The sequence below is a fragment of the Gasterosteus aculeatus genome, chromosome 16 (genome assembly GCF_964276395.1).
Source record: "Gasterosteus aculeatus chromosome 16, fGasAcu3.hap1.1, whole genome shotgun sequence".
Lineage (NCBI taxonomy): Eukaryota > Metazoa > Chordata > Actinopteri > Perciformes > Gasterosteidae > Gasterosteus > Gasterosteus aculeatus.
Genome location: NC_135704.1, coordinates 6945868 through 6956952, shown reverse-complemented (window position 1 = coordinate 6956952; position 11085 = coordinate 6945868). Strand labels below are relative to the sequence as shown.

Here is an 11085-nt window from a genome sequence, read left to right as displayed (position 1 = left end):
TATATTTGGTATAGAAGTGATCCAAGTCCTCTGGCAGCAAGGCCCTTATATTGAAATGGTCATATATTAAATTTTGGAAATATAAATCGTAACAAAGGTGTTATACAAAATACACAGTACACCAAATATAATAATTTCTATTACACGCTTTGTATGACAAATTAAGCATTTTCCCTTTATCATTTATAAAACAAATTCGCTTATATTGTTTATACAATTTTTCCATTTAATTCATCGATGGAATACCAAGCAAAACTATCCAGTTTGATTCAAATTCAGTTATTCTGTTGAATGACTTGCGGATTATAAACACACAGTGAACGAAGTATCTAATTACAAGATAACGATAGTAACACATTTAGTGTGTAATAACGGACCAAATCTCTTCTGCAACAGACATCACGTGTCCACTGGGCGGCGCTGCTTTTATGTGGTCCTTTTAAAACAGTAGAAGAAGAGCAACACGGCTTTTCCAATCAAACATGGCAGCTTCCCTAAGAAAGCAGAGTTGATGAAGAAGTTGTTGACAATATAAAAACCTACGGCACTATTTAGTCTATCACATTGGTCGCGTTTCATTTCTGTTACTACAACAAAGCAAAGAGCTATTGCAGTGGTAAGTAAGCATCATAGCTGCTGTAATGTTAAACCAGCGGGCAGAGTTAGCATAACGGTTAGCATGTGGCTACCGCGCTAAGGGCTCATTTATACGTTAAGCGTTTTGAACATTGTTACTAAGGCCTCGTTAACTTACAGCTACTGTGCATTTGAGTGTTTAACGTGACACAAATATTAAAAACGTCATCAAATAACCTCCCTGTTAACTGCGCGTATGTGTTGCACATTAAGCCGCTTTCAACAGGATCCTGAGGAGCATGATGTCCACATAGTTGAAGCAGCAGAGCAATATCATGGAGTTTACTTCAGAGGAGGAGGAGGGAACTCAAATCACTCCCAATGTCGTGGACATGACCACTAGTGAACGGGTAAGCGGTTTGTATCCTCGTCATGTGTTACTACACGTTTTGGTAATTCTGTCTGCAACCATTTAAGCTGAGGCTGAGTAGAGATGAACCTGTTGGTGGAATTGGCATTAGTCCCCGAATATTCTCACTGCATTAGTTGTATCTGGCTGATCGAGCTTTGCATTCATCCACAATTCAGCTGTCTGCAAAGGGCACATTGACACCACAATAAGTGTCATGGTCAATTCAAAAGTGCACTCTCTGTGAAAGTGATGTTTGGAGCTGCTGATGAAAAGTCACTCAGTTTCTAAGGTCTGCCAGGTGTTACATGTGTTACAAAAACCACAATATTAACCTACTGGTGCAACGGCTGTTCTTAATTTCTGATTGTGTTGCACATAAGCAGGGCCCACTTTATTGTTCTTAATTTCTGATTGTGTTGCACATAAGCAGGGCCCACTTTATTGTTCTGGGTTGTGTAAAAATAAATGCCTGTAAAGGGAGAAGTTAATTCAGTTTGCCTGTTCTGTCGCAGGTGGTGGATCTGCTGAACCAGGCTGCCCTGATACCCACAGAAGAAAAGCTTACTGTGCTGAAACAGGTTTGTGGTCTTATCAAATTCGGTTTTTGCCTTCTTATTTATTTAGTTGTTTACATGATTGTTTGCTGGTTGTTTTGTTGTCTTTGTTTCCTAGTTCTGAAGAAAATAAATATGTACAAAAGAAAATGTTCATAATAATGTGAGACTTTTATCAATGAAAATTAGTCTGACTGGATCACTGGATGTTCTCTGCAGGGTTGCGCCTGCTATTGGAGGCCTATTTCAAGAGGCATTCTCCTCCCCTTCCTCTATATTTTGCGAGGGCCCGGTCACTGCTTACTGTGCCTTGCGCCGCCCCAAGACGATTGTGGGAAAAAACGACAAACAAGCCATAATGTTATTTATTAGTATCACCAATTTGGCAAAATGAAAATGTGTGCCACTTTTGTTTAGTGGAGATCGCTGTAGCTACGCTAAAACTAATACAGCACCCTTTTCACATCTGTTAAAATAACAATCAATGTATTGCAACTATGTCCTTTATGCTTCCCTGTTTTCATGCATTTAATGACATGTGAGGCAAACTACAGCCATACGAAGCAAAGATCACCAATGCGGAATCAATTGACTCACATATTTTTTAGGTCCAGGAGCTCATCATTAACAAGGATCCCTCTCTTCTTGACAATTTCTTGGATGTAAGTATGTTTTCACTTGCATATGCAGCTCTCTTATCGAACTGTTGTTGTAGTTTGACCCTAAGTAAAACTATTTGAATGCATAAGCTGTATTCAGAATAAAATGGCCCATTGGGCAGAAACCTTCTGTTGACATTGTCAAAAAACAGTAATTCATAATTCTCCTCCGTCGGCCTGTTCATCCTGTAGGAGCTGATTGCCTTTCAGACCGACAAGTCTATCGAAGTGAGAAAATTTGTCATTGGCTTCATCGAGGAGGCATGGTGAGTTATTAGACATGCAAATATTCTTGTCATGGCTCTAAATTATGTTAGAGAAGGAAAGAATTTTGCAGGTATCTCAGTCTTTCTTTGAAATGTTGTTCCCAGTAAAAGGGACAATGAGCTCCTTCTCAGACTGGTCGCCAATCTGAACATGCTGCTGAAGGATGACAGTGTGAACGTGGTGAAGAAAGCTATTCTCACACTCACCCAACTGTACAAAGTTTCTCTGCAGGTAAATGCATCTTACTTATGAAATACTTTTCCAAAAATACGTTTTTGGAGCGCTGTGAAAGAGTAAATGTTGTAGATTTGAAGTCTGTTTTAGAAAAGTACATACAAAAACTCTACAGCCAATATCTGTTGCCTTTTCAAACCCTTTACTTCTGTCTCTTCCTTGCCAGTGGCTGGTGCGTTCTAAAGCAGTATCAGAGAGGCAGGAGTCTTGCTGGGATATGGTCACACAGATGAAGGACGATGTCCTGGCCTTACTGGACTCTGAAAACGACGGCGTTCGCACCCACGCCATCAAGTTCACAGAATCATTAATCATCACTCTGTCACCGCGGACGTCCGACTCCGACGTTCCCAAACGTCAGGAGAGCGACACCAGCCTGGACAAAGTTCCCAGAGATCACTCGTATGTCCGCTACGGTATGTTAGGAATCCTGCTTTGTGGACAACCCTTTGAATCCTGTTCGTTAAAGCCCTCTTCTTTCGACTGATATGCTGATGCTGAATCAACAGGTGTGCTGTGTGAGGAGGGAAAGAATGCACTGGAAAAGCTGCTGAAGTTCATGGTCCATCCGGCAATTTCTAGCATTAACCTCACCACTACACTGGGCTCCCTGGCCACTATCGCCCGCCAGAGGCCGATGTTCATGTCCGAGGTGGTGCAGGCGTACGAGACGTTGCATGGTAGGTGCTTCTCAGCCAGCCAGTGTCATGGTCACAATCTCAACAACGGCATTTAGAAAGAAGTGTGGCGGATGTTGACACAAAACATGTATGCTCAATACATCATTATTTGCCGTACATCATATAAAATGAAATGCTATTGTTTTTTTATCCTGTTAGCAAACCTGCCACCCACTCTGGCCAAGTCTCAGGTCAGCAGCGTGCGGAAGAATCTGAAGCTGCACTTGGTGGCGGTCCTCAAGCATCCCTGCAGCTTGGAGTTCCAGGGTCAAATTGGCACTCTGCTGCTGGACCTGGGAATGCCCCAGAGTGAAATAACACGCTCCACCCCAGCACCGCGTGAGCAGCGCAAAAGACCTCGCCATGAAGAATACACAGAGGGAAAAAAGGTCAAGCTGGGTGAGTAGATGAAAGCAGTCACATGCATTTGATTTAACGTGGACATGTGGGTTTGCTGGACTTTGAAATGGCTTTAAAATAATCAAAGAGAATGCGAGAATCAGTGTGGTTTATCCATTAGGGTGAGTTTACATCACATTCAACACCAACTTCCAAACGAAATGGTTGGACACGCGCAGCTTGAGTGCAAACATGAGTATTCTTTCATGTTTTTACATTTGCATGCAGAGCCGGCCCTGAATGAGGATGACGAGGACAAAGAGGAGCCAGCCCAGATCTCGGATTCCAAACCAGCCGCCGTTCCTGTAGCACAGTCTGCCATTGACCTCACCGCCGAGTTCTTGCGTCCACTGCTCTCCCCAGAGAACGTAGCCAACCTGGTGAGCATCAGTGTCTCTTTCCCCTTTTTATTTCTCTCCTTTAAGCCCCACTGTGTGACAGTTGAGCTCATACCTCTGTCTGGTTGCGTAGGTGCTGATCAGCATGGTGTATCTGCCTGATGTCATGCCGGCATCCTTCCAGGCCACGTACACACCTGTTGAGTCAGCTGGCACCGATGCCCAAATCAAACATCTGGCCAGGTTGATGGCCACGCAGATGACTGCAGCTGGGATTGGTCCAGGTTAGTGAAAAGGACATCCAGCATGACAAATTCGTGAGAATTCGTTTTTGCGTTTCGATTCGGGTAGTTTACCGATTGCATATTGCAGAAACTACAAATAATAAAGGTTTTATTTGGTGAGAAATTGGTATTGGTATTTATTTATTATGTTTTCCAGTTTAAAATTGACTGCTTGATATGGCTAGTACTTTGGGATCCTAGGGATGTAATGTCTGGTCTCTAATTAAAAACGTGATGTCTTAGGACTTGAGAAGTGCAAGGCCAGAGACGACGGTGCAGTGAAAAGCGAGCTCAATGAAGAGGATACTTTAGCTAAAGACCCCTTCATCAAGCGTAAAGTTCCCCCGGTGATGGTGGGAAGAGCCATCTCTGTGGTGGGAGGTTACGAAAAAGAAAAGTCTCCACCGCCAGAGGTTCCCGCCGTAGTGAAGAGGCTTCCTGAGCCCATCCTTCCTACGGGACAAACCAAGTGAGTTCTGTCTAAAACACAGAGATGGCACAAAAGGCATTGTACGCTGCGCTTTTACGCTTCATGATTTCCTTCTGTTACAGAATGTCTGGGCCGAGTGGGAGAAAAAAGGTATTTAGATTGTCGGATGTCGTCCAGCCTTTAACAGACGCCGAGATTGAAAAGTTAACCTCCAAAGCGGTCAGGCGCATCCTGCATTCAGAGAAGACGATTGCTCAAAGTGGCATGGCCCATGTAAGCGATCTCTCATTTTCTTCACAATGATTGAATTGCACTTGGTTTTTATTAAACATGAAAACCAGCAGCTGTATGAGAGGATAACCACAGCAGATCTGTTTGGCAGGTCAGAGTGAAGCTCCTCTCCAAGCTTGTGACGCAGTTTGAAGGGATGATGAAAGAAGACGTGCTGCAGTTTATTCTGGAGGACATCAGGACGAGGAGTGACCTGGCCTTTTCTCTCCTCTACCAAGAGTACAACACTTACCTCAGCCACATGCCAACCGGGCAGCTGGACAGCTACGACCACTGTCTGTACACTCTGCTGTCGGGCCTGCAAGAGAAGCCCGAGCAGAGGGATGGGTAAGACCAAAAAAGTTATCCTTCCCACATGTTCGCTGCAGGCTTTTGTTTCTGTAGCTCTTATTCAAAAGTGCAATATGCATCTTCTGGCAACATCTGGGGGGACAGAATTAAGTTCAGGGGTCATTCAATCAGTTCCCTGCACTTTTTACTTCAGTATTTACTTTCACAGTATGAAACCTTAAACCTGGACTTACTGAACTTATTGCAAGTTGCTTTGGACAAAAACGTCAGCTGAATGAGATGTAAGGTTGACAGTTAGGGCCGCGGCTAACCGCTTAGCATGCTTGTTTTAGTAGATATCAGTGCACCGTACTTGGATTTGTACATAACATCAACACTGGCTGGATTAGAATTGTCAGAATTGTGCGGCCACTTGCATTACATCCGGGTCATTTCACTCCATTACGAACCTTCATAAGCAAATTTGACAATCCGATTCCGGCCTCAAGTAAAAAATGGCACCTTTTTAGATATTATAACCGAAGCGGTATAACTGTTATGTTGTATATTAACTGAAAATGGTAAAACACGCCTTGTTACTGTTTATTTGCTGATACTGTGGAGCAAACAAAAAGGAGCCCCCCATCAGCCAGTGTCACATTTTCTTTTCCCCGCTTCTGTCTCTTCCAGACTTTTCACCAAACTGGTGCTGGAGGCTCCCATTATAACAGAATCTGCGTTGGAAGTGATCCGACGCTACTGTGAGGACGAGGTACGCGACGTAATGAAGAGGCGGGGCTTCGCGTGAAAAGCTCCCTGTATGTCCACTCAAATGTTTGCTGTGACCTTTTTGTTGTTTCAGTCTCGGGTGTATTTGGGCATGACGACTCTCAAGGAGCTGATTGTCAAACGGCCATCAAAGCAGTTTCAGTACCTGCACGTGCTTCTGGATCTCAGTTCACATGAAAAAGAGAAGGTGAAAACATCTCGTCCCGATACTGTTCATTCGTAACACACGTCCTCGTAGTTTCCAGAGCTGGTGCTATTTCTGTGGTTGTCATAATTTCCATGTTTTTAATTTCAGGTGCGGACCACTGCCTTGGCTTTTCTCAAGCGCATGTATGAGAAAGAGCATCTCAGGGACTACATTGAGAAGTTTGCCCTGAACTACATGCAGCTTCTGGTTCATCCCAACCCTCCATCTCTGCTCTTCGGGGCCGACAAAGATACAGGTATGGGATACGTTCGAGAGCCCCGATCCCATTCATAGTTGCCCAACGACACCTAGAGGCCAGTACACAAGGACATTGATGTAATAGAACTAGACAACACAAGACAACAATTACATTGTTTTGTAAATAATGTGTGTCATAGGTATGGTCAACTAGTGCAGGTTATTAAACATAGAGACACAACTGCTATGGCAGCATGGATACGTTTTGCACTGGCTATGTTTACGCCACTGATGTCCTGCCAAAAAGCAGCTGCCCTGCAGGAGGGAGGAAGGAATTCCCTCTAACAGGCGACTTAGTCGACTAATGTAACCTTGGGTTGTGTGTGTTTGTGTTGGGACAGAGGTGGCTTCCCCGTGGACTGAGGAGACGGTGAGACAGTGTCTGTTCCTCTACCTGTCCCTGCTGCCTCTGAACCACCGGCTGGTCCAGGAGCTGGCGTCGGTCTACACCGAGGCCATCGCTGACATCAAGCGCAGCGTGCTTCGAGCAATAGAGCAGCCTGTAAGTCCCTGTTAGCATGTTCTCAGTCATACATGTGTCTTCTCTTTGAACTCTCAACAAATAACGGGATTAAAACAAAACGCGCTGTATAGGTTTCTGCTGATGATGGGGATTGATCGGTCCTGGAGGTCTAAAGGTCATCTGATTGTCATCTGAAGTTAACAGAGGGCAAAGGCTGGACTGTTGGACTACATGTTTGTCTATTTCGTCATGTATTTTGAACTTGTTTGACCATGAGAGAAGGTACACTAAAGCAGATGGTACACACTGCAACTTTCAGACCAAAGACAACAAAATGAAGTTGATACAATACACCTGTAGTCCCTGTTGTGCAACGGAAACAAACTGCAGGGTCATGATTTGTGACTGTTGTTTTTGTTCGGATCAAGTTGAAGCAACAAAAAACTTGGAAGTAATGGATTTAAATCAAGCAATGCTCCTCTTAAGTTGTCATTTTTTAATTGTATTGACACGTTTTCGCCGTCGTTTCAGATCCGTGGAATGGGGATGAACTCTCCTGAGCTGCTGCTGTTGGTTGAAAACTGTCCTAAAGGGGCAGAGACTCTAGTGACCCGCTGTCTGCACATACTGACTGATAAAGGTGAAATAAAGAATGCAACCTTACATGGGAAACCGGCACAAAAATCAAATGAGTGTTGATGTTCAAAACAAGTCTTCCTTTCCTCCATTCAGTGCCTCCATCTCCAGAGCTGGTGGAGAGAGTGCGAGACCTTTACCACAAACGAGTGCCAGATGTTCGTTTCCTAATTCCAGTCATCAATGGCCTTGAAAAGGTTTGATTTTGCAACACATGATAACAGTCTAGTAAACTGATCTGGCTGTTTGACACACCGCATGCATATCAATACCTTCCAATATTCTGTTGCACACTTCACATCATCTGGCTGGCAATGACCTCCTGCATCCTGGTTATATATTGTCACAGTAAATTCTGTCACTTCGTATCATTTTTCTTATTTCTTCTCATTTAGAATGAAGTCATCCAGGCTCTCCCCAAGCTGATTAAACTCAACCCGATCGTGGTGAAGGAGGTGTTCAACCGTCTCTTGGGTACTCAGCACAGTAAGAGACAGTTTTGTCTTTTAATCGTGGATCTCATGCTGTCTTCATTCCGAACTCTGTTCCCACTTTCAAACATGTTATCAATTTTTCACATATTGTGACCCTTCAGACTACTACTAGTGACAAACTAATTTAAAGGAACACATATATTCAAACATGTTCTGTTATAGTTCACTGCTAATGCTTCTCTACCTCTCCTCCTGCACCATTTATCACACAACCGCTTAAAAGTAAAAAACATGTCTTTTACCATGCTTTACTATATGCAAATATAGCAAATCTATTTTCTCACATGGATGTGTTTTGTCTTTCAGGTGAGGGGAGTTCATCTGTGTCCCCTCTCACTCCTGGAGACCTGCTGATTGCCTTGCACAACATCGATTCAACCAAATGTGACATGAAGTCCATCATAAAAGGTCAGTGTTCCGTTTACTGATTAAACCTTCAAGCTATGTTTATTCAGTTTGTTAAACTGCTTTTTCAGTGTCTCTGAACACAAGCGGATGCTTGCATCTATTACTCCTGTCCTGGCAATGTGGCCTCTGATGCATCACTTTTGTATTGAACACATTCGCCAATACATTGACATAATCACTGTAGACAGAAATACAAATGAAAACATGCTCGGCGGAGCCCAAATGACTTTTTTAAGTGGTTATTTGATCAGTTTCTGTTTCATTGTACGATAACTGGCAATGAGAATGTTCTGCGTCTGCACTGCAGCCACCAACCTGTGCTTTGGGGAGAAAAACGTGTACACGTCTGAGGTTTTGGCGGTGGTGATGCAACAACTGATGGAACAGAGTCCCCTCCCCATGCTGCTCATGCGTACGGTCATCCAGTCCCTCACCATGTACCCGCGCCTGGGAGGCTTCGTCATGAACATCCTTTCCCGACTCATCGTCAAACAGGTCGGCACCAATATTCATGGTTAAATCGGCCATTGATGTCACGGAATATAATACTGTATGTATATTTTATTTTCCTTCTCTATTAACTTGCTTAACATGTTGTTATGAGCCAGGTGTGGAAGTATCCCAAAGTGTGGGAGGGATTTGTGAAGTGCTGCCAGAGGACAAAGCCTCAGTCGTACAGCGTGCTGCTGCAGCTGCCGCCCGCGCAGCTCACCAGCGTGTTTGAACGCTGCCCGGAGATGAGAGAGCCTCTTCTGCAGCACGTCCTCTCCTTCACACCTCATCAGGTTGGACCCGTTTTCCACTCCAACACTGAGCCCCCGCGGCGCATATTTATCATTAAAAGAATGCGATTTCATGCACCACCTGCCTCTTTTTCTTCTGTGCAACAGCAATCTCACATACCGGCCTCCATCATGTTGGTCCTGGAAGCACATAAGAAGCCAGAACCAAAACCTGTTGAGGCTGTCGTGGAGAAAGAGGTAACTAATGAGGATATAAACCTAATCCATAAGACCTGCACACTTTTCCCTGCCATAAATTAACGTATTCCAGGGATATATGTACATTTGTGATTTAGTGCAACAGAAATGAACATCTTGTGTGCTGCCAATTTTTACCTAATGTGTCTATTTAAAAATGTATGGTAAAAATCAAACCATCAAGATTACTGACAAGTTGTTATATTTTTCTCTTTTCACACAGATGGAACCAGCACCGGCCCCAGTTGAAGAACCAGCTGCTACTGTGACACCGGAAAGGCCAGAAACGCCCGAGCAGCAACAACCAGCAGTTGTGAAAGAGGAGGAAGAAGCAATGGAGCAAGAAGAGCCTGCTCCAGTGATACAGGAAGACACTGTTCATACAGTTTCCCAGGCAAGTAGTGATACATTTTGTTTCTGTTCTTCGTACAAGTTTGAAATTGTACAAAGTGGACCTGTAAGTCTGTAGTTGCATGATAAATGTGAATGGCTCAGTTGCATTTATGCACTTTAGAGGCTACACTGCAGCAGACCTGAGCATCCGCCTACACGTTTTTCTCCTATGAATTAATCTACAATGAGGCTGCAGACCATTAGAATATAATACTATTATACTTGGTTGAATAATGGTTGAATGCCTTTTAGCCTGAAAAGTAACACAATTATTTAATTAACAGACACTTTATTCAACGCCACGCCACTGTGTGCTGCCCCAAATCATATGGGAATTTAATTGTATCATAAAAATGTTATTTTAAAACTCACAATCAAATAAAAATATTTTTGGTTCTCTCCAGGAGGAGTTGACAAGAACAGAGGAGGCACAGTCATCTCAACCAGAGGCAGTTGAGGAACCGATGGAGGAGTCTCAGCATGAAATCTCAGACCTGCAGGAGCCTGTAAAAGATGTTGAAGCCGACGTCATGGAATCCGAGGCCGGAAGCAAAGATGTAGAATGACTGCTGAAAATACATGCACTATACACAATTCCCTCCTTTCCCGCTGATTTTTCAGGATTTATTGTTAAAAAAATGCTCTTTGTTCTTTTTGTATTTGTAGAAAACTCTTGAGGGGAGGTAGAGACAATTTAGTATATGATTTGCATATGCTTACATGTGATGAGTGTGCAAAAAAATAAATAAATTGTCGGTTTACTGCCTGCTTCAATTCTGTTTACTCCATTACTTTCCTATAGTGCCACTTAAATAGGTTTCAAACACAATGGGTGACTGTGTTTGGTTGTCAAAGACTTTCAAGTAGTCAACAATACGTAGGTATTTTTTAAATTCATGTTTATCAGAAAATGTAAATCTGTTTTTAAATGGTGCCAGAACATCTAGAAAACATCTGGAAACTTGCACTATATGGATCTGTGTATTTTAACTTTCTGCATAGAATTCCACAAGGTTTAATCTGTGTTGTATTGAGAGTCACATAACTATACATAGTCTCACATTTTAACCACTCACACAATGA

General features: G+C 43.2%; 1 protein-coding gene across 2 annotated transcripts; it reads left to right on the top strand.

The window, feature by feature from the left end:
• The first annotated feature begins 404 nt into the window (after nt 1-404).
• Nucleotides 405-10776, top strand: sympk (symplekin). 2 transcript variants are annotated; one of them, XM_040201841.2, is made up of 27 exons: nt 405-616; nt 850-986; nt 1501-1566; nt 2151-2204; nt 2394-2467; nt 2573-2699; nt 2869-3118; nt 3212-3382; nt 3542-3781; nt 4010-4161; nt 4253-4403; nt 4647-4872; nt 4956-5106; nt 5216-5451; nt 6085-6166; nt 6257-6370; nt 6479-6626; nt 6970-7130; nt 7623-7731; nt 7824-7924; nt 8123-8213; nt 8528-8629; nt 8937-9124; nt 9238-9414; nt 9520-9609; nt 9833-10003; nt 10407-10776. In XM_040201841.2, the coding sequence occupies exons 2-27, from the start codon at nt 912-914 to the stop codon at nt 10566-10568; spliced, it is 3669 nt and encodes a 1222-aa protein (XP_040057775.1). In that variant the 5' UTR covers nt 405-616; nt 850-911; the 3' UTR covers nt 10569-10776. The 2 variants fall into 2 exon arrangements, with proteins under 2 accessions (XP_040057775.1, XP_077946274.1); XM_078090148.1 differs by having other exon boundaries at nt 457-616; nt 863-986.
• Nucleotides 10777-11085: the final 309 nt, after the last annotated feature.

Bases quoted from the DNA above. Each gene is read 5' to 3' on its own strand.
- sympk (XM_040201841.2), top strand. From the start codon at position 912: ATGGAGTTTACTTCAGAGGAGGAGGAGGGAACTCAAATCACTCCCAAT. The intron at 4,873-4,955 runs GTGAGTTCTGTC...CTTCTGTTACAG, and splicing joins CTTCCTACGGGACAAACCAA to AATGTCTGGGCCGAGTGGGA. The intron at 8,630-8,936 runs GTCAGTGTTCCG...TCTGCACTGCAG, and splicing joins CATGAAGTCCATCATAAAAG to CCACCAACCTGTGCTTTGGG.